The sequence below is a fragment of the Myotis lucifugus genome, unplaced genomic scaffold (genome assembly GCF_000147115.1).
Source record: "Myotis lucifugus unplaced genomic scaffold, Myoluc2.0 scaffold_19, whole genome shotgun sequence".
NCBI lineage: Eukaryota > Metazoa > Chordata > Mammalia > Chiroptera > Vespertilionidae > Myotis > Myotis lucifugus.
Window position 1 is genome coordinate 3048847 of NW_005871067.1, and position 24011 is coordinate 3072857.

At 38.8% G+C, this 24011-nt stretch overlaps 1 protein-coding gene across 21 annotated transcripts in view; it reads right to left on the reverse strand.

The window, feature by feature from the left end:
• ZMYM2 (zinc finger MYM-type containing 2) overlaps nt 1–24011 on the reverse strand; it is a 150278-nt gene that overhangs the window by 6046 nt on the left and 120221 nt on the right. For 14 of the 21 annotated variants that reach the window (XR_002828418.1, XR_002828417.1, XM_014452884.2 and 11 more), the window contains 7 exons: nt 23462–23591; nt 22639–22754; nt 19975–20146; nt 18348–18473; nt 17201–17295; nt 14950–15118; nt 14617–14768 (listed from right to left, as the gene is read on the reverse strand). Coding sequence is in view for 13 of the 21 variants with exons in the window: in XM_014452884.2 (XP_014308370.1) it covers nt 14617–14768; nt 14950–15118; nt 17201–17295; nt 18348–18473; nt 19975–20146; nt 22639–22754; nt 23462–23591 (960 nt within the window). In the remaining 8 variants the exon portion in view is untranslated. Of the gene's footprint in view, nt 1–3593; nt 3755–14616; nt 14769–14949; nt 15124–15273; nt 15405–17200; nt 17296–18347; nt 18474–19974; nt 20147–22638; nt 22755–23461; nt 23592–24011 lie in introns of those variants that run through there. The other 7 variants (XR_002828419.1, XR_002828420.1, XR_002828421.1 and 4 more) reach the window with 5 other exon arrangements.

The window sequence follows — 24011 nt, forward strand, 5'->3', positions numbered from 1 at the left end:
ACTCCAGTATTCATTACATAGCACATAGAGAAAACAAAATTACATTTGAAAATAAGAGTAATTAAATTATCAATGATTAAAGAAAAATTCTGAATGGTGAGGTCGGGATGAAAGGTTACTAAATGAGGCATGCGGCCTACCGGCCGAGAGTTTGACATGCTTGCTGTGCATTAAATGTAAAAGGTCTAAGCTAGAGTTCTAAGCTGGGTCAGTGAACTAGAGTTCTTGGGCCAAATCTGGCCCACTATCTATTTTTGTAAATCAAGTTTCCTTGAAACACAGAAACACACATCATTTGCATATTGTCCAAGGATGCTTTCATACTTCAATGACAGAGCTGAATGGTTGCATAACAGACTATGGCCTGAAAAGCCTAAAACATTTACTATCTGGTCCTTTCCTTTAAATTCTTTAAGGGTGTTTTATTTTCTTTCTTTTTTTATATATGTTTTTATTGATTTCAGAGAGAAATAGAAACATCAATGATGAGAGAGAATCATTGATTGGCTGCCTCCTACAGGACCCCTACTGGAGATTGAGCCCAAAACCGGGGAAACTGAACCACACAGGCCAGGCCTCTGGTCCTTTATTTTTAAAGTTTGTTGGTCTAAAAATACCAAAACAAATACTGTCAGATTTGATTAAAGAAAAACAAGTAAGGCCCAACATTATGCTGTCTACAAGACATCTACTTTAAATATGGAGATTCAGATAAGTGAAAAGTAAGTGGAAGAAAAAATATATGCCATGTATATATAGTAAACAAAAATAAGACTAGTCCCAGCCGTGACTCAGTTGGTTGGGGCATTGTCCCATACACCAAAAAAGGTTGTGGGCTCGATTCCTAGTCGGGGCATGTACAGGAGGCAACTAATCAATGTTTCTCTATCTCCCCCTTCTTCTCTTTCTCAAATCAATAAATATATCCTCAGGTGAGGATTAAAAATAATAAGACTAAAGTACTATCATCTGAGTTGACCAGTTGTTACTCCTACCTGTCAGAAGTTAGCCAACATAATTTCAAAATGGTACTAAAAATTCCTAACTATCGGAGGAGAAACCAAGATGGCAGACAGGTAAACACCGGAAATTGCTGCCTCGCACAACCACTTCAAAAATACAACTAAAAGACAAAACGGACATCATCCAGAACGACAGGAAGGCTGGCTGAGTGGAAATTCTACAATTAGAAGGAAAGAGAAAAGCACACTGAGACTCAGAGGAGGTGCAGAAGTAAAGTGCATAAGTATGGAGGCGCACGTGGAAAGGCCTGGCAACTGAGGACGCGGTTGTCTTTTTCAATTGGGAGGGAATCTCAAGCTCCCGACTGCTCTGAACTCCAGTTCTGGGTGAGTCTCTGGGGACCCAGATTCATACGGGGAGAAACTGGACTGTCTGGCATCGGTCGGAACTCGAGGGCGGCTTTCTCTCAGAGGTGCTTGCAGCGATTACCGGGACACTGAGACGCGGGGGCCTCTTAGGGTAGAACTGAGGAGCAGCCATAGCTGTTTGCTCCGCCCTGTTGATTCCCTGAGACCCCGCCCCACCCAAGCTGCAGCAGAGGATTTTGCATATGAAAGGCCTGGCCCTTTGCAATCTGAAAATTACCTAACAAATTGCAGCTGGATCAGAGAGACCCAGAACTTCCAAAAGAAGGCCCAAGGCCCCATAGCAGCTTGCATTGCTTCACAGCTGGGCCTCATCTAGGCACTTCCAAACTCCAAACAAAGAAGAGGAATCTGCAGATCTCTCTATAGCTCCTGCTGGGTAGCCTCAGGCAGAGGCTAAATTAGCACCTCCTTAGAGATCCAAGAGCCAGTGTACCCAGTGGTCAGAGTGGGACCATCCAGATTACAACTCCCCAGATCCATAAGGGACACACTCAGGGGGCAGACTCAGTGAGCACCAAAGCCCCACTGAAGCAAATCTTGCCACAGAAGGGTGTCTCAAGCACAGAAGTTCTCCCACTGTAGACACAACTGATTCTCACAGCCAATTGGCCTAAAGGTCAATTCCTCCCACTGATACCTACAACAATCAAGGCTTAACTACAACAAGACTGTGCACAAAGCCCACAAAGGGGTGCACCAAGAGTGTCCACCTCAGGTAATTGGGGAGGCTGAGCCACTGGCCCCTATAGGACACCTAGCACAGAAAGCCACTCTATCAACACAGGGAAGCAGCCAAAATGAGGAGACAAAGAAACAGGTCACAAATGACAGAAATGGAGGAACGCAAACTACTGGATATAGAGTTCAAAACCACACTTATAAGGGTTTTCAAGAATTTTCTAGAAACCGCCGATAAATTTAGTGAGACCCTCCATAAATCTAGTGAGACCCTCGAGGATATGAAAAAGGACCAACTAGAAATTAAGCATACACTGACTGAAATAAAGAATATTATACAGAGTTCCAACAGCAGACTAGAGAATCACAAGAATCAAGTCAAAGATTTGAAATATGAAGAAGCAAAAAACACCCAACCGGAAAAACAAAAAGAAAAAAGAATCCAAAAATATGAAGATAGTGTAAGGAGCCTCTGGGACAATTTCAAACGTACCAACATCCATATTATGGGGGTGCCAGAAGAAGAGAGAGAGCAAGATATTGAAAACCTATTTGAAGAAATAATGACAGAGAACTTCCCCTACCTGGTAAAAGAAATAGACTGACAAGTCCAGGAAGCACAGAGAACCCCAAACAAAAGGAATCCAAAGAGGACCACACCAAGACACATCATAATTAAAATGCCAAGAGCAAAAGACAAAGAGAGAATCTTAAAAGCAGCAAGAGAAAAAAAGTCAGTCACCTACAAGGGAGTACCCATATGACTGTCAGCTGATTTCTCAACAGAAACTATGCAGGCCAGAAGGGAGTGGCAAGAAATATTCAAAGTGATGAATAGCAAGAACCTACAACCAAGATTACTCTACCCAGCAAAGCTATCATTCAGAATTGAAGGTCAGATAAAGAGCTTCACAGATAAGAAAAAGCTAAAGGAGTTCATCACCACTAAACCAGTATTATATGAAATGCTGAAAGGTATCCTTTAAGAAGAGGAAGAAGAAGAAAAAGGTAAAGATACAAATTATGAACAACAAATACACATCTATCAACAAGAGAAACTAAAAATCAGGTGAATAAATAATCTGATGAACAGAATAAACTGGTGAAGATAATAGAATCAGGGGCATAGAAAGGGAGTGGACTGACTATTCTCAGGGGGGGAAAGGGGTGTGGGGGGTGGGGGAAGAGACTGGAAAAAAATTTTACACCTATGGATGAGGACAGTGCGGGGTGGGGGTTGGGGGGTAAGGGCAGAGGGGGGGGTGGGAACCAGGTGGAGGGGAGCTATGGGGGGAAAAAAGAGGAACAACTGTAATAATCTGAACAATAAAGATTTAATTTTAAAAAAAAGAAAAGAGAAAACAACAACAGAAAATAGTGTGTAATATGGTTCCCCATTCTTAGTTGATTGTAACTTCTATATATCTTCTTCCATGTTCATAAAAAGCAAAGCTGTATACACACCTAGCCAACCATATGTGGTGGAGACAATTAGGAAAAAAGGGCATCCACAATTCCACTTACGATGAATTTGGTGAGAGGCATGTGTTCACATATAAGAAAGTATATGAAAGAATGATCATGATGACTACAGTATTTCATATAATTTTGCTTGCTTCCTCAAACATTTCCATATGACAATGCTGAGTGTAGACAAGTGTGCAGAGCAGCAGAATCCACATACACTGCTCATGGAAGTGTAAAACAGGAAACAATTTATAAGAAACATATATATATACCCTATACTCAATAATTCCACTCCTAGACTTTTTTTCCGAAGAAAAATGAAATGTGTAAATGACTTGTACAGTAATGTTCATAGTAGCTCTATTCACAACTAGAGGCCGGTACACCAATTTGTGCACCACTGGGGTCCCTCGGCCTGGCTTGGGGGATCGGGCTAAAACTGGCTCTCTGACATGCCCCGAGTGGTCCCGGATTGCAAGAGGGTGCAGGCCAGGCCGAGGGACCCCACCGGTGCACTATCGGGCCCGGGGAGAGATGTGGGAGGTTGGCCAGCCGGGGAGGGGCCATGGGAGGGCTCCAGGGTGTGTCCGGCCCCTCTCGCTCAGTCCCGATATGCCGGACCCCAGCAGCAAGCTAACCTACCAGTCAGAGCATCTGCCCCCTGGTGGTCAGTGCATGTCATAGCAAGCAGTTGAGCGGCCTTAGCATACCATTAGCTTTGGTTGGTTGAACGGATAACTGGACAACTGGACACTTAGCATATTAGGCTTTTATTAACTAGGATTATATAAACTTTTAACAACAACCATCATTCCTTATACAATCAGGAGAAAAATCAGCTATTTGTTTATGAAGGAGGAAAAATTGTACATACTTCCCCTTTCACAAATATCAGTTCAATATCTATAATTATATTTAATTTGTCATTATATAATACAGAAATGGCCACGTACTTCTGGAACAAAACTTAGTCCTTACAACTAAAGATGTTATTCTTTCTACAGACCTATTCAGAGAAAGTATACTTCTTCGACATTAACTTATTTTTATTGTCACATGTGAACAAAACCAATAAATACAACAAACAAAAATATGCACTCTACCAAAAATAGCTTATATTTCTGAACACATTCTTGAAGGAACATTAAACAGCAATGGTTTCTGGAAAGTATATTTTAGATAGCTTATCTTTGCACTGAATTTTCAGATTATTTTCAAAACTTACATATACCATATAGTCCTTTCTCCAAAGGTGTGAAAATATGTCCAATGATGAGAACAAATTATAAAACTTTTTAAAATTGTGGTAAAAATACACAAAACATAAAATTTAGCAACTTAATCATTTTTCAATATACATTTCAGTAGTAAAACTTTTTTTCGACCAGCCAGCATGGCTCAGTGGTTGAGTGTCAACCTAAGAACCAGGAAGTCATGGTTCAATTCCTGTTCCCAGGTTGTGGGCTCAATCCCAAGTGTGGGGCATGCAGGAGACAGTCAATCAGTGCTTCTCTCTCATCACTGATGTTTCTATCTCTCTCTCTCTGAAATCGATAAAAATATATTTAAAAAAATTTTTTTTGAGGAAACCAATTTTAGTCATAAAGAACCAATTTTATTTTATTTACTTTTGTAAAAAATGTTTTGATTGAGAGGAAGGGAGAAAGAGAGAAAGATAGAAACATCGAGAAACATTAATCAGCTCTCTCCTGCAACTCAGGCATGTGGTCTGACCAGGAATTGAACCTCCTGGTGCATGGGACAATGCTCAACTAACTAAACAACACCAGCCAGACCATAAAGAACCAACTTTAAAAAGGAAGAAAATTCTGACATAAGTTATAACACTGATGACCTCTGAGGACACTCACTATACTGAGTGCAACAGGCCAGTCACAGAGAGAAATATATTGTACAATTCCACTTAATTGAGGTTCCTAGGTAGTAAACTTACTGAGACAGAAATTAAAATGGTGGTTGCCAGGTGACAATGGGGAGTTATTGTCTAATGGATGTAGTTTCAGTTTTATAAGATAAAAACAGTTACGGGGATGGATGGTGGTGGTGTTTGCACAAGATTATGTATGTACTTAATACCACTGAACTGTGGTATTAAAAATAGTGAAGCCGTAGCCGGTTTGGCTCAGTGGATGGAACGTCGGCCTGCGGACTGAAGGGTTCCAGGTTCGATTCCGGTCAAGGGCATGTACCTTGGTTGTGGGCACATCCCCAGGGGGAGGTGTGCATGAGGCAGCTGATCGATGTTTCTCTCTCATTGATGTTTCTAACTCTCTATCTCTCTCCCCTCCTCTCTGTAAAAAAAAAAATCAATAAAATATATATTTTTTTAAAAATAGTGAAGATTGTAAATTTTATGTTACCTGTGTTTTACATTTAAAAAAAATATTTTTTAAGTTTACTTAAAGACATAATTTATTATCATTCTTTATGTAATAATCCATTTAGCTCAACTCTCTATTAATATTTGGAGAGCTAATATTTAAATAACCCACCAAATAAAAAGCAATCCAGAGAGAGTTCAACTTCCTATAAAGGATTATGAGGTCAACCAATTCCCTTTACTTAAGGAAAATGAAAATACAACATATAAAAATTTCTGGAATACAGATAAAGTAGTTCATACAGGAAAATTTATAAGTTTAAATGCTTTACTAGAAAAGAAAGAAGATCTAAAATCAACAATATTAAAAAGCTAGAAAAAATTAAAACAGAAAATGAGAGGTCAGAGACTCAATTAAAAAAGAAAACAGAAAAACATTTAAAAATGATACCAAAAGCTGGTTCTCTGAATAAATCAATAAAACTGATAATCCTTTAGCTGGATCAGCATACCACCACCCTAGTCTCATTGGACCCAATCCCACCAGCCAAAGATGTTTCACAGCCTGCAAACAAAGAAGTGTTAACTTGTAACAATGGTTATATTTGGGTCACTCTTCCCATCTTCCAGAACCAACCCTAACCGGCACCTCCCCCTCAAGTGAGATCCAGTAGCACCACCCTCCAAACTCCCAGCGGCCCACCTTGTTGAGCTCAGACTCCTAGCAGAATCTTGAACAGACTGAGTTGGATGGCTCTAGAACAGAGGCCATTTTTCCCTAACATACCAAACCAATGTAAAACCCTCCCTTCACATGGCTAACTCTTGGTCTGTTTGGACCTGATAAATTCTGCTGGCCTCACCTTAAAGACTCCCAGAGGCACCACCACAAAGTGCAGACAGCCAGTGGGTGGTATACCCTGAGACATTTATAGAGTGGTCTCAGACTTAGCACTGGCAACTGAGCTTGAACCTGTATCAGTGTGGTGAACACCACATACCACTTCTTAGTAACTCACTGAGAAACTACCTCATGCAACTCAAGTACCACTGAGCCTATCAGGTGGACGGCAGGGGAAGGTGGATCTCAGGGTGCCTTGGGACTTTTGCTGACCAGAACCTGAGCCTTGTACTGATAAAAGCTGGACTTGGTGTGAACCTTGGTCCTTCCCATAGACACCTAAGCCAAGCAGAGGTAGTCACAAACTGTGATCACTTTATGGCTCCAAAAAAGTGACCCAGGGCCAGTCACAGGCAGCTTTGACTTTGGCCTAAACCAGAGTCCCTCTCAATAGGCCCCAAAGCAAACACAGGCAATGGCCAGCTTCATATATCACAGCAGGATCCAATTGGCTTCACCAGCAGCATATCCAAAGGAAGATCTCGGCAGGCATCTACTGAGCTTCATGTCAGCACCTGCACAGCAGCTTGTATACTGTAGTCAGGGTCAATCGTCACAGTCAGCCACTCTGAGGGTGAACCCCATATAAGAATGGGCCACTTGCAATAAACACTAATTACAACAGGAGGGCCCACATATCTCACACAAGGGACAGTCCTGGTAATCAAAGAGACTGCACCACTGGGTCATTTGCCTTCTTTCATAATTGAAAGATAATTAAAATAAATGTAAGAACCTTACATGTATCAAAATCTATTAATAGAAAGGATTAGAATGGCAGTAGAGTAACTGGAAGCAACACTGACACTCTCACAGGACCTAACTTTAATTACAATTAAATTACACAAAAACCATCCTGAATAATCAACTGAAGACTAGCTGGAGAAAACCCTGATAACCAAGGACTGAAAGTTGAGACTACATAGAGAATGGTAGGAAGTGTGGAGGAGCAAAAGGGCTGGCCAGGCGACCACAGATAGCAGCTGAAATTCTGGAGGGATATCTCAGCTGTGAGGAGTTCCCACTGAGAACTCTGGGGTATAAACACCAAGTTGGGTTCCCCAGCCCAGAGAACCAGAAGTGAGAAAGCTGCCCACATAACATCTGGCTGTGAAAAGCAACAGGGTTGCTGTCTGCCAGGAAGAGACAGCTAGAAATGCAGGCACCTCTTAAAGGGCCAACAGACAAAATTTTGTGTGAAGCCACTCACCTTGGGCTCCAGCAGAGAGGACTAGAGTTGGGGTCTAGTGTTGGGGTCTCTGGGGTTAGAGCTCGGACTGCAGCCACCCTGGTTTTCTCTGCTGATACAGTCTCTCGTACTACAGAGGACATCTTTCTCAGGCAGACTTTACAAAGCAGGCATCTCTAATTTGGGGGGGAAGCAATTGCCCCACCCTGTTGGAAAACGTCTTGCCCCACCATGTGGAGTATATTTCCTTGCTGTGGACAATAGCCTGAGGCTAATTAAGACTGATACTAACAATCAGACTGCAGGTAGAAGAGGATCTCTGGAGACTTTTGAGTCTTTGCTGTGGATTATTAATACTTTCAAACAGTTCACAGGGCCAGTCACAAACAGCATTTGACAGTGTCCTGCACCAAAGACTGGGAGTCATAGCAGATCTACCTAATACATAGATACAAACCCAAACAGGCAGCCAAGTGAAACAAGAGAATTATCCAGAAGAAGAGCAAAATGAAATGAAGGTAAGAAATTTATCAGATATAGAATTCAGAGTAATGATTAGAAGGATGCTCAACAACATGGCAAAAAATATAGGAACTGCTAAAAATGACAAGTTAGAAATGAAGAATGACACAGCAGTAATAAAGAACACATTGGAAGGAATACACAGTGCACACCCATCAGGTATGTGCCCTTGACCGGAATGGAACCTGGGACCCTCTGGTCCCACTCTATCCACTAAGCCAAACCAGCTAGGGCTGTATTGTTTTTTTAGTCTCTATGTCATTTATTTCTCTTCTGATCTTTATTATTTTCTTTCTTCTACTTACTCTGGGCTGTACTTCTTGTTCTCTTTCTAATTCTTTAAGTTGTAGTGTTAGATAGCTTATTGAAAGTTTTTGTTTTTTAAGGTTGGTCTGTAGTGCTATGAACTTCCCTCTCAGGACTGCTTTTGCTGTGTCCCAGAGACTTTTGGTTGCTGTGTGTTCATTTTCACTTGTTTCCAGGAAGATTTTTATTTCTTTCTTGATCTCATTGTTAACCCATAAATTGTTTAATAACATGCTATTTAGTCTCCTTGTGCTTAAATATTTTGAGTGTTTTTACTGTAGTTGGTTTTTTAATTTCATGTCATTGCAATCCAAGAAGATTCTTGATATGATTTCAATCTTCTTGAAGTTGCAAAGACTTGTTCTGTGTCCTAACATGTAGTCTATTTTTGTGAATGATCCATGTGCACTAGAGAATGTATATTCTCAAGTTTTGGGGTGAAAAATTTTGTAATTGTCATTTAAAACCATCTAATCTAATCTGTCATTTAGAGTCACTGTATCCTTCTTGATTTTTGTCTGGAAGATCTATCCAGTAAAGTCAGTGGGGCGTTAAAGTCCCTCATATTGCTGTTGATCTCTCCCTTAAAGCTCTCCAGAAGTTTTCTTTATATTAGGTGCTCCCATATTGGGTGCATATATATTTACCAGGGTTTATATCCACTTGTTGGATCGATCTCTTTAATATTATGCAGTGACCATTATTATCTCTTGTGATGGCCTTCATTTAAAAGTCTTTTTTTGTCAGATATGAATATTGTTACAACAGGATGGGTTTTTTTCTTTCCCATTTGCATGGAAAATATTTTCCACCCCTTCACTCTCATCCTGTGTGATTCTTTTGTTCTGAGGTAGATCTCTTGTAGAGGGTTCCTGCATATATTTGGTCATGTTTTTGTATCCATTCAGCTCCATTTACATTTAAGGTTATTATTGACAAGTACTTAATTACTGCCATTTAAATTATGTATGCGTATGTCCCCCTCCCCCGGCCCCTCTCCATTCTTATTATTACAGCAGTCCCTTTAGCAGTTCTTACAATGCTGGTTTGGTGGGGATAAACTCCTTTAGCCTTTTTTTTTTTGGGGGGGGGGGGGGTGGTCTGGGAAGCTCTTTATTTCACCATCTATTGTGAATGATAACCTTGCTGGGTATAGTAGTCATGGTTTTACATCCTTGCTTTTCATTACCTTGAATGCCATTCCCTTCTGGCCTGTGGAGTTTCTGATGGGAAATTAGTTAACAGCCTTATGGCAGCTCCTTTGTAGGTAACAAATTGCTTTTTCCTTGCTGCCTTTAAGATTCTCTTTTTGTCTTTCATTTTTGGCATTTTAATTATGTGTCTGGGCATGGGCCTATTTGGGTTCTGGCTTGGGACTCTCTGTGCCTCCTGAACTTGTGTGACTTTTTCCATCACCAGGTTAAGGAAGTTTTCTGTCATTATTTCTTCAAACAGGTTCTCTTTTCCTTGCTCACTTTCTTCCCCTTCTGGTAGTCCTCTGATGCGAATATTGTGGACTTTCATGTTGTCCCACAGCTCCCTTAAGCTGTCTTCCTGTTTTTTCATTTTAGTTCTCTAAGTGCTTTTTTTTCTTACCCTCTTATAATTCACTGATTCAATCCTAAGCCTCACCTAACCTGCTGTGTATTCCTTCCAATGTGTTCTTTATTAGTGCTATGTCATTCTTCTTTTCTAACTGGTCAGTTTCTCTCACATCAATATTTCTGTCTTTCTCTCTCTCTGGAAAAATATCCTCAGGTGAGGATTAAAAATAAAATTTAAAATCATACAAAAGATCAATAAAACAAATAGCTGGTTCTTTGAAAAGGTAAACAAAACTGATGAACCTTTAGCCAGATTCATCAAGAAACAAAGAGAGAGGACTCAAATAAATAAAATTGTTGATGTGACAGCTGACACCAAAGAAATACAAAGGATTGTAAGAAAATACTATGAACACCTATATGCCAATAAGCTCAACAATGTGGATGAAATGGAAAATGACTAGAAAAATACAATCTTCCAAACTCAATCAGGAAGATTAACACTTGGATTTCGGGAAACGAGTTAAGTCGGCTCGCGTGAATTGCGTGTACTCCGCGGGAGCCGTCTTAAACTCGGTTCATATAGATTTGCGGTGGAGTGCGGGAAACGTGTAAACTCGGGCCGATTGTAACTGCGTATTACCAAATATTTCATTTCAATCGAACCCATACTTCAAAAGATATAGGCATTTTAACGCGCCATCTTATATTTTGGCGGGAAATTCACCCGACACCGAAGTGTTAAAATAAATAAAAACAAACAAAACCCTGGTATGGACACCTTCACATGGCAGTTTTACCAAACATTCAAAGAAGAATTAATACCTATCCTTCTCACACTATTCCAAAAAATACAAGAGCAAGAAACACTTCCAAGCTCTCCTTATGAGGCCACCATTATCCTATTTCCAAAACCAGATAATGACATTACAAAGCAAGAGAATTACAGGGCAATATCCATGATGAACATAGATGCTAAAACCATCAATAAAATATTAGCAAATTGGACCCAGCAATAAAATAAAAAGATCATACACCATGACCAACAGAGAACCAATGAATCGACCCAAGCCATGACCAGGAATACAAGGCTGGTACAACATTTACAAATCAATAAATGTGATACTTCACATAAACAAACTGAAAGACAAAAATCACATTATTATATCAATAGACACTGAAAAAGCATTTGACAATATCCAACACCCTATTTTTTTTTTTTTTGGTTAATCCTCACCTAAGAATATTTTTTCATTGATTTTTAAAGAGTGGAATAGAGGGGGATAGACAGGGAGAGAAACAGTGACGTGAGAGATACACATCAATTGGTAGCCTCTGGCAACTGAGGTAAGTATCCTTGTCTGGAATCAAACCTGGGACCCTTTGGTCCACAGACCAACACTTTATCCACTAAGCCAAACCAGCCAGGGCTCCAACATTTTTTATAAGAACTCTCAGTAAAGTGGGAATACAGAGTTCATAATGCAACACAATAAAGGCCATATATGACCTATAGCTAACATCATACTCAATGGGCAAAAACTAAAACCACTTCCCCAAAGAACAGGAACAAGACAGGGATGTCCGCTTTCACCACTCTTTTTCAACATAGTACTGGAAGCCTTACCCACAGCAATCAGAGAAGAAGAATAAATAAAAGGCATCCATATTGAAAAGGAGGATGTAAAACTCTCATTATTCACAGATGACACAATACTGTACACAGAAAACCCTAAAGACTCCACCAAAATACTAATAAATTAATGAATTTGGCAATATAGCAGGATACAAAATTAACACCCAGAAATTGATGACATTTCTATACATCAATAATGATCTCTCAGAAAGAGAAACTAAAAAAACAATTCCATTTACCATTGCAGCAAAAATATTAAAACATTTATTATGTTTTAATGTTTAGGAATAAACATAACCAAGAAGGTAAAAGACTTGTACTCAGAAAACTACAGGACAATGAAAAAAGAGATGAAAAAATATATAAACAAGTAGAAGACTATCCCATATACATGAATTGATAGAATACCATTAAAATGTCCATACTACCCAAAAACAATATATAGATTCAACACAATCCCTATTAAATCACAGACCTAGAATCACAAAAAGACTCAGAATAGCCACAGCAATCTTGAGAAAGAAAAATAAAGTTAGAGTAAAGAAGAATACCAGATATCAAGTTATATTACAAAGCCACTGTAATCAAAACAACTTGGAACTGGCACAAAAACAGGCATAAAGGCCAATGGAACAGAACAGAGAACCAATGAATCGGTCCAAACCATTACATTCAATTAATATGTGACAAAGGAGCCAAGAGTATACCTGGTACTATGGAGTAAAGACAATCTCTTCAATAAATGGTGTTGGGAAAATTGACAGATACATGCAGAAAATGAAATTAGAGACGACCAACTTACACAATACACAAGAATAAACTCAAAATGGATAAAAGACTTAAATGTAAATTGTGAAACCATAAAAATGATAGAAAAAATCATAGGCAGCAAGATCTCAGACATCTCTTGTAGCAATATATTTGCTGATACAGCTCCTAGGGCCATAGTCAGCAAACTGTGGCTCGCGAGCCACATGCAGCTCTTTGGCCCCTTGAGTGTGGCTCTTCCTAAGCCTCAGGAGTACCCTAATTAAGTTAATAACAATGTACCTACCTATATAGTTTAAGTTTAAAAAATTTGGCTCTCAAAAGAAATTTCAATGGTTGTACTGTTGATATTTGGCTCTGTTCAGTAATGAGTTTGCCGACCACTGGTCTAGGGAAGCACATTACACTTATTTAGAAACATTAACAATTCTACAATGAAGTCTACAGTTAATATTCTAAGACGGAATTTTAAAAAATATATATTTTCATAGAGGAAGGAAGAGGGAGAGATAGAAACATCAATTACGAGAGAGAATCATCAATCAGCTGCCTCCTGCACCCCCGACAACGCAAGATCGAGCCCGCAACCCGGGCATGTGCCCTGACCAGGAATCAAATTGTGACCTCCTGGCTCATAGTTCCATGCTCAACTACTGAGCCACACTGGCTGGGTTAAGATGGAATATTTTTTGAAAGTATAATAAAGAAAACTGCATCACAACTCTTCAAGTCAGGTTTTACTGTCAAAGGAGTTTCCATGAAAATTTTGGTTCTCGTGATTTGGGATTTTAGAATGGCGAACCTAGTATCGCCAAATAAATATGAAGCTCAAAGTACATGTAAATCTATCAAGTTGGAGTAGAAGAAACAAAACCTCTCTGTTTCTTTTAGATTGTTACTACAAAATATGTGATGGCCTTTGAACACACAGTAATGTACAGCTAATATGTTAATTCCCCATACCGCTTTCATAATCTTTGGAAAATATCTATCCTGAAGAGAATAGAAATAAAATACAAATTAAGACAATTCTAGTTTTTTTCAGTAACTTATTTCAATATGCTGTTAGCAGCTTAACATTAAATTTTAGGTCTATAAACAAAACCCTGCATAAGATCTGCTTCCATTATTTACCACATTTACATACACACAGGATGTGAAGCGAGGATCCTTTCTGACCTCTAGGCTCAAACCTATACAATTTTTTCAGAAACAGAAGTTATTGCCTACTATGGAAAACAAAGTCACTCCAGATTCACAGACATGCAGCTGAAGTTTATTTAAAACCCCTAAAGAATGACCTCATTTTGTAAGATGATTCCAAAGAACTAATGAGTAGTTACTCTAACATGTTAGAAAAACATGAGCAGTCTATACTGAAACAGACTGACTATGTGGAGAAAGCAGACATTCTCTGTTCACATGCATATCAGCATGGATCTATACATATCTGCATCATGCCTCAGAGTATTAATTCGTTTACCTGGGACTGTAGTAGGGAATGATGTCATTATCTTACGTATGGTAACAAACATACACCTCTGTCAGGCGTATTACAAAAGATACAGACGTTTTGAGTGGCCTGTTCTTTTTGGTTTTCGCACAGAGTTTTGAAGAATGTGGTAATTTTTAAGAATATAGCATATGATAGCAGAAATACCTAATTACAAAGAAGCTCAGAAAATCCTTAATAATATCCTATTTTTTTCATAGATTAAATTTCTTTTTTGTCTTTCTTGGTAAAGCAATGAATCATTATGTCCCATAAAGTTATCTTTAATATTCTTAAAGCATAATATTTTTCTGTCCAAAAACTACCACAACAACCTTTCTTATTAACATTATATTCAAAATTAGCCTGCAAATTACTAACCTCCTGTATTCCAAGGCAAAGATAATAGATGCTGTCAGGTGCATAACTCTCTCCATTTGGTCGGCGGATCTCATTGACAAAATGGGCTAGTCCATAGTTAAGCTCAGCTGTGGTGTGAGACAGCAGATCCTCTTTTAACTTTACTAATTTAGCTAAAAAGAAATAAAAAATTAGTAATTGCTATTACTTACTGTCTTAAGATTAAGAAAGCCCCTGAAATTTATTCTATGTAAGAACTTGAAAGTAACAGCTACACTTAAAAGTTAAAGGTAGTTAATAACAAAAATCTTGGTTTTAAATAGGACATAGGGAAAACAAAATCAGAACACTTACGAGATTTTAGTTCATCTAATACCAGAAGATCTTCATCAAGTTGCCTAGTTTTGACCCAGTGTTTCCATGCGTTTACACCATATGTATACTTGAAAGGAAAGCTGCATTCTGAATTGTCAGAACTATCATCATGAGACTGGTATCCTGATACAGCTTTTCTCTTGGTTCCCTATTAGTAAAACACCATTGTAAATCTCCTTTTTAAAAAAAAAGTCTATATTATTTCATGACTTTATGTAAGCCATCAATCAAAAAATGCAAATTAAAGAGAATATATTGATATTCTTAGAATTGACTGGTATTCCTGAATCTGAGAATAGTTACCTATAACATGCGTTGAAATATATCTGCAGGAATGCCATATTTCTACATAAACCATTGTGTACAATAAAATTTTATTAACTTCTGCTTTGAGTCACTGATGAGAAAATAAATATATGACATAAACTAATAATCTGAAATAAAAGGATAATAAATATTAATGTAAAAGATAAATTGAAGAACTTTATAATAATTCCACCATAAAGGAAATGACCACTCAACTCCTTTTCACTTTCTTGATGGCACTGTTTGCTGTACAAAAGTTTTAAATTTTGACATAATCCAATTCATCTTTTTTCCTTTTGTTCCTTGTGCTTTTTCTGTTATATCTAAGAAACCCAAGGTAATGAAGATTGAGGCCTATGTTTTCTTCTAAGAGTTTTTTTTCCTAAGAGTTTTTTAGTTCTTACATTTAGGTCTATTGACTCATTTTGAGTTAATTTTTGTGATGTGAAAAGTCCAACTACATTCTACTGCAGGGTACTCCTTTTTCATTTTCTTTCTTTTGGGGGAAATTTGTGAAAGTTTTTTTCCCCTTTGGACCTTAATTTATGTTGGAAATCAGAAATAAAGTTGATGTTAAAATATTTTTTAAAATTACACCTGTTAATTTGGCCTACCTGAATCTATTAGTGTCCAAGATGTCTTCCTATGTGTTGATATGCTTAAATGAAACTGGATATAATCAACTGCATATTCCAACATCACTGATTAGTCTCATCTATACTAATAAAAAGGTAATATGCTAATTAGGGCAGACATCTTCCAGACATCCATCCGGACAAAGCCACAGCAGCTGTGAGGCCCAGGGCTCAGGCAGCCATGGGTTCGGCAGCCTTGACGCCAAGGCTCAGGCCTCGCAGCCACCGCAGCCACAGCTGGCAGTGGCAGCAGCAGCAGGGTGATGGGGGCGGTGCCTTCCCCTGATCAGCCTGGTCGCCTCCTGCAGAGGGAGGCCAGACTGTGGCTTAGGCCCGCTCCCCGTGGGGAGCGGGACTAAGCGGTCAGTAAGACATCCTCTGAGGGTTCCCGGACTGTGAGAGGGGTAGGCTGAAGAACACCCCCCCCACCCGCACAAATTTTTGTGCACCGGGCCTCTAGTCAAAAATAATGATGGAGCCCAGCTGGTGTGGCTCAGTTGTTGAGCATCAACCTATGAACCAGGAAAGTCACAATTCGATTCCCAGCTGGGGCACATGCTGAGGTTGCAAGCTCCATCCCCAGTAAGGAGTGTGCAGGAAGCAGTCAATCAATGATTCTCTCTTATCATTGATGTTTCTATGTCTCCCTATCCCTTCCTCTCTGAAATCAATAAAATTATATTTTAAAAATAATAATGATGGCCCTAGCTGGTTTGGCTCAATGGATAGAGCGTTGGCCTGTGGACTAAAGGGTCCCGAGTTCAATTCCAGTCAAGGGCACATGTCTGGGTTGCGGGCTCGGTCCCCAGTAGGGGGCATGCAGGAGGCAGCCAATCAATGATTCTCTCTCATCATTGATGTTTCTATCTTTCTCTCCCTTCCTCTTTGAAATCAATAAAATATATATTTTTTAAAAAAATAATAATGATGGAAAAAACAACTCCCTAGAAAATAGTCTCAATTCCTGTCAAAGAATTGAATTTACTTGCAACTATGTCAACCTTTTATCTATGTCAACCTTTTATCAACCTTTTATCAAGATAAAACTGAAAAAATTAAGTGGCAATAATATTTACTCTTCTTCTATGAAGTTACAATTAAATCTGAGACATTTTTATTACCTAAAAATGAAGTAATAAAGACTTTACCTCTTAAAAATCTAGAAAACAAAGTATCTTTCCATATTCTCAGGCACAAGTGAGCACCACTGTATCCTTACTCTATAGCTATATAGAGATATTACTATATAGAGATATTAACCAAACGCAAAAATACTATTAATTTTATACCTTTTTTTTAGATCGAGGTCTAGGCTGTTCCTCATATTCTTCCCCAAAAACAGGTGGTAATAAAAATTCGTTTTCCATATCAAGCTCCTCAGCAGCTGAAAAAGAAATCAGAACTTTTATTCCAAATGTAATAGCAGAGGTTTATGTTATATAACACAGCCAATAAAGAAATAGCCAAAGGATGTAAACAGGCACCTGTATATGGGAACAACCTGTGCTGGGGTGGAGAATAAATGATCTTCTGTACCTAACATGGCCTATGAGTTCTGATAAAACCTGTTCAGACTCTTAACAAATATGTACAATGAATATCAACATGAAATTTTCATGTAAATCGGTATCAGAAAAATTATTATAACCTGAAATTCAATTGTAAGATCTAAATGGTCTCATACAAATCTGTTTCAATCTATTAAATCTTTCCTAAAATAAAATGCTTTACATTCAATTCAATGTGCTTAATTGTCATCAATAGATTAAGAAAATAGTGAAAGTAGAACACATTTCTTTTACAACAAAAGACCTGATAATACTTTTTCCCTTTGAAGGTCAACTTGATTTTCAAAAGGATCTTAAGAAACTTACTACTGATATTTTATTTAAATTTTTTAAAAATACAAACACTTCTTATCCTTCTCTATTTTCAAAATTTTATATAATGAATTACTTTGAGAAAGTTTCTTTTTAAGGCTCTAAAAAATTCTTAAGTCCCTACAAAGCAATCCTATGAGTCATTCAGAAGTAAATTGTTGCCCTAGCTGGTGTGGCTTAGTGGAGAGAGCGTCAGCCTGCAGACTGAAGGGTCCTGGGTTCAATTCTTCTGGTCAGGGGCACATGCCCCGGTTGTGGGCTTGATCCCAAATGGGGGGCATGCAGGAAGCAGCCCATCAATGGTTCTCTCTCATCATTGATGTTTCTCTCTCTCTCTCCCTCTCCCTTCCTCTCTAAAATCAATAAAAATATATTTTTTTAAAAAGAAGTTAACTGTTGAGTTTTATTTGGGTAAAAAATAAAAGACAAATATTAACAGTAAATGCAATGACATGAACGCTAAATGCCTAATGATCATAACCACAATTATGACTCCATTAACTAAATTCCATAACCATAGGTTCATATTAAAAGAATAAAATAGCACTTTGAATACCTCTTGGAAAATCTATTTCGATATCCAAGTCTGGTTCATATGGTACATCAGGCATGCTGGACTGTGTCTCTAGGTCAGAGTCCTTCAAGATATCTGAACCAATTATGTCAGTCTCAATAATTACACCTGTAATCAATCCACACTGTCATTAGAAATCAAAAAAGAACTCAACGATACCTACACCTGGCAAAAGAAAGTCAGTTAATTGTAAATGCAAAACAAGAATCCTTATATTAATATGTCACAAAAGGAAAAGGTATATATAGCTATCTTGAAGTTAACTACTATAAACTTTATAATTATTAGATAATCTTAAATACACAAAAACTTTTACTCTGGTAAGTTTCTGACTGGCCCTTTTCAAAAGTTAATAGGCATGCTTTGTTAGTAAATCATCTCTGATATTGAGAGTATTTCTAAAAGCAATTTTTTGTCAAAAGTAAAATAATGAGGATGGATAACTGCAATTTTTCAACATTTTCCCTGAATTGTGACCTAGGTTTTTCATGTCATTCAATACATACTTATAAACAACTGTCTTCTAATATTTTGATCAGTTGCTTTCAAGCGTTTTTGTATTGCAGCCCTCAGTAAGAAATACATTTTATCTAGGTTCAGGATGCTAGTGGAAGACAGAAAGACAGACAAGCATTCATGCACACCCACACAGGAAACAAAGGTTTCACAAAATACTACCCTTTCTATAAGGGAATTTAAGCTGACATTTTGTGTGTTCACTAAAAAAATAGAAACCTGAGCCCTAGCTGGTTTGGCTCAGTGGATAAAGCATCAGCCTGCGGACTAAGGGTTTGATTCTGGTCAAGGGCAAATGACCAGGTTTCAGGCTGGATCCCCAGTAGGGGGCGTGCAAAAGGCAGCTGATCAATGATTCTCATCATTGATGTTTCTATCTCTCTCTCCCTTCTTCTCTGAAATCAATAAGAATATATTTTTAAAACAATTAAAAAAAAAAACTGGTCTCAATCCATGAAATTCATTTTTAACTCCCTAACAAAGTGCTTCAAAAATACTGTCACATTGTAAAATATATAGAATTTATAATGTTTCTATTGTACTCTAAAGGGATTTAGCTCATGATTGAAACAGGACTGTTGTCACCAGAGGACTCAGGGGAAGAAATATTCTAAGAGACAGAAACATCCACAACACACTCATCGTGCTATACCATTTGGCAAACACTGCCCTAACAGAAGTTACAATAAACCTTGGTTTAGATCATGCAAATGACATTAGTATTATCAATAAAACAAAATTGGGGATAACTATTACAAAATAAGAGTCTGGATTATTAAAGCCTACTACAAATTAGTTTTGTATCTGAGCTAGTCCATTAAAACAAGAATAATTTTTAGTTGATCATGCAAGTCAAATCCTTTTACAATTTAAAAAAGGACCCTACAAATTTCTTCTTAAAATTGGACTTCCCATAAGAGAGCACCTGGCAAGATATAGCTTGGCTCTCTTAACATAAAATACACTTCTATTACAATCTTCCCCCACTCCTACACCAAGGATTAAAATGCCCTGGAACATACTATAACAATTACAGCACTTAGTAAAAACCAACAACACACTCATCCACAAGGTGTAATACAGTGTAGCTCACTGTTGATGTTAGCAGCATTTGTTTTCCCCTCCTCTTCAGTCATCATGTCTGTCATTGTGAGCAATTCGGTATCAAGAGGATCTGAAGAAACTTTGCTTTTTAGCTCCTCAGCTCCTGCAGGGTTCTTCTCGCTGCTGTCCACCCGGGCCGGCAGAAAAACAGGTACTGGCACCTAATTCACCAAAGTATTTACTGTTAGGTTTGCTCAACATTAAAAGGTATTTTTCTAGCCCTGGCTGGTGTGGCTCAGTTGGTTGTGCATCATCCCATGCACCAGAAGGTCACCAGTTCAATTCCCTGTCAGGGCACATGCGTGGGTTGCAGGATCAATCCCCAGTAGGGGATGTGCAGGAGGGAGCTGATTGATGTTTCTCTTTCACTTCAATATTTCTCTCTCTCTCTCCCTTCCTCTCTCTCTATAATCAATTTTTAAAAAATTTTAAAGGTATTTTTCTAAAGTAAAAATTATTCTGACACATGGTCTACTTTATCATTCCATCTATAATAATAAAAGCATAATACGCTAATTAGACAGGATGTCCTTCTGGATGTTATTCCAGACGACCTTCCGGACAACGCCGGAGCTGCGAGGGAAGCCCAGGTCCCAGGTGCCAGAGGGAAGCCGGTGCCAGCAGCCAGGGGAAGGAAGCCCTACTCTTGCATGAATTTCGTGCACCGGGCCTCTAGTATTGGATAAAAACCTTGAAAAGAACACCTATCAAAACTAAGATGCTGCCCTAGCTGGTTTGGCTCAGTGGATAGAGCGTCGGCCCAAAGACTGAAGTGTCCCAGATTCAATTCCAGTCAAGGGCATGTACCTCAGTTGCAGGCTCGATCCCTGGCCCCAGTTGGGGCATCTGCAGGAGGCAACCAATCAATGTGTCTCTCTCACATTGATATTTCTCCCTCTCTCTCCCCCTCCTTTCCACTCTAATCAATGGGAAAATATCCTCAGGTGAGGATTAAAACAACAACAACAAAAAAAAATGACTAAGATGTCACCTATGACAAGAAAGCCCAGAATACAAGCAACTGCCTTTTGAAATAAAAATTAAAGAAAAATAACTTTTGAGTTATCATCAACACATCATTTCTGCAAGGATTATCAATCAGAGTTGGCAAGAGAGATTAAATATATTTCTTATCTATGGCCTGCTTATCTGCCAAGTTCTGCATTAAAATCTGAAGATATATAGATGAACAGGCAGTACTCTTTGCACTCAAAGAATTCAGAGTACAGTTGAAAAGGGAGATATAAACCAGCAACAGTGATGCAGTAGGATTGATGTTATAACAGTAATATATATAAAAGTACTATGGGAGTATAGAAGCTAGAACCAGTACTCTGCTTGGGGAATAACAATGATTATAAGAAAAATATCTAAAATTTATTAAGCACCAGGCATTGAGTAATGCAGACACGCTGACAGGGAGAAATGGAAGCCCCCTGCTTCTCCCACCATGTATATGTATATATGTTTTATAATATGATATGTAAAATATCCTATATAATAAAAGCCTAATATGCAAATTGTCCCCTCGACGAGGAGTTCGACCAGGAGTTCGACCGAGAGTTCGACCGCTCACTATGATGTGCGCTGACCACCAGAGGGCGGCGCGGAACATGGCGGGCATCAGCTTGAGGCACTGGCAGCAGGTGGCAGTGGAGGCACTGCAGGCCCCAATGGGCTTCCAGGTGAGCCAGGCCACAGCCGCCAGGACTGCAGGGGCTGGTCGGGCTCCCCGTGGGTTCATGCAGGAGCCGGTTTGCAAGGCCGGCTGGGAGAGAGCACGCTACCCGCCCGGCTTCCGTGTGGCACCGCTGGGCGGCCCAGAGGCCCATGTTGCGCCCCGGCCCATGGCATCTGGCCGCGCTGACTGCATCTCCGAGTGGGGACTCGGGTGTCATGACTCAAGCAGAGGGGGGCACGCAGGCCCCAGTGCTGCCCAGGGCCCAGAGGTCAGCTGGAAACTGCCCTTCCACGCAAGACGCTCGCACTTTGATCATCGGCCAGACCTAGGGACCGCACCCATGCCCAAATTTAGTGCACCAGGCCTCTAGTATGACATATAAGCACAGAGTAGCCACCTGGAAAAATCTCCACCAGTGTTCATGTTTGGAGTAAAGATTAATGATCTAATATATTATTAACTGATATATTATTTTAAAAAACTACCAGCAATTTTAGAGCTGGAATAACATTACAGATAATTTATTTCTACATCTTAATTTTAATGAAACCAATAGCTGTTTCCCAGGAGGCTACAATAGACAAGCCCTGATATAGAGTAGTAAGTACTACAAATGGTTTATAATGAAGTATAATGATATTTGATATACAACTCTAACCCATGTTTCAGTTCTAAGCCTTAAACAGCTTCACAAATATTTTTTTTAATATGAACTAATATAAAATACAATGGAAATAAAGCAAACATAGGCATCTGCTGAACTTCACTCTCAAAGATAAACATATACCCAATTCTACACAAAGCCATCACCAACTGAGACTCAAGCACACACCTATCCATAAGTTAACTATTGAAGAAAGGCCGACTCAACCCCGTTTGCTAGCTTCACTGAAGCAGTAACTGCAACAGCACCATTCTCCCACCCATGACTCATACATCTCACAATGGAAAATAAGTTGAAATCCAACTTACTGGTACAGGAACTGTAGTGGGGACAGGAATATTCTGGCTGTACATGTGCATAGGCACTGGAATATATACAGGCACAGGGATAGGCACTGGGACATACTCTGTCTTCCAATTGTCATCTGCAAATGCAACATGCGATGAGGGAGCTCGTTAACTAGCACTGCTACAAAGCTTTCAGTGTTAGAATAATAATATTGTAACAAAGAAAAACTTAAGTGTCTCAGTCCTCATTTAAAATAAATTCCCACTCTTCACAAAATTAGGTAATTTAAAAAAAAAAAACCTGAATAAAGTAGCTGTTGTCTTATAGGGAGTACAAATAGAATTAAGAGCTTTTTTTTCATAGAAAGAAAACAACCTTTAAAAACAATATATAGTTCCTGACAACTTACAGATTCCCCGACAAAAAGATTAAATCTAAAAAGCAGAATATACCTAACATTTAAATTTGATGAAAATATGTATTTGAATTATTTCATCTTATTCTGGGAAGGAAACAGCATTGCTGTTATTACAGATCACACTTAGAGATGATGATCAGAGGGAGTACTATAACTTTAGTGGGTCTTCGCCAAAAAATTTTGCCATGACATTATTTCACCGGTAACATTAACTTGTATCCTAGGCCTTTATCACAGATTAATTTTCATAAATGATTTAAAATAATATGTCATATTCTCAAGGAAATGTCTAAAATTAAATAGGCAAAATCAACAGAAAATGACAAAGTAAATTTATTCATAGCCTACTTTTGAGAAAACCGGGAATTTCATTAAGTGAGGTATAAATACAGGGAAGTGTATAAGTCAAATTCCCCCAAAGTTACCTGTTTGACAAGATTTGGTCTGCATGTGAGGTTTACAATAAGTAGCTTTTGTCATTGTTAAAGGTTTGCAAAGAACCGCTTTATTCTTCATCTCTTTATTGGGTGTTGGAGAAGGGGGTGGTGCTGAACCCTACAGAGGCAAAGAGAAACATTTTATTTTATATTACTTCCTGCTGGGAATAGATAATCTGGTTTTTAGTGCCTGTGGAGGGAAGACAGTAAGAGTAAAACTAAATTGTGTTATTAACACTTGGAGTGCGGGAAACGAGTTAAGTCGGCTCGCGTGAATTGCGCGTACTCCTCGGGAGCCGTCTTTAACTCGGTTCATATAGATTTGCGGTGGAGTGCGGGAAACGTGTAAACTCGGGCCGATTGTAACTGCGTATTACCAAATATTTGTTTGTAATCCACCCTTTTGGTGGATGGAACAAAACCAAAAGACAGAGCCATCTTATATTTTGGCGGGAAATTCACCCCACACCGGAGTGTTAATATTATGTTTACCACAGCCTTAATCTGGTAGAATCAGTTAGGATAAAAGGAATCTATC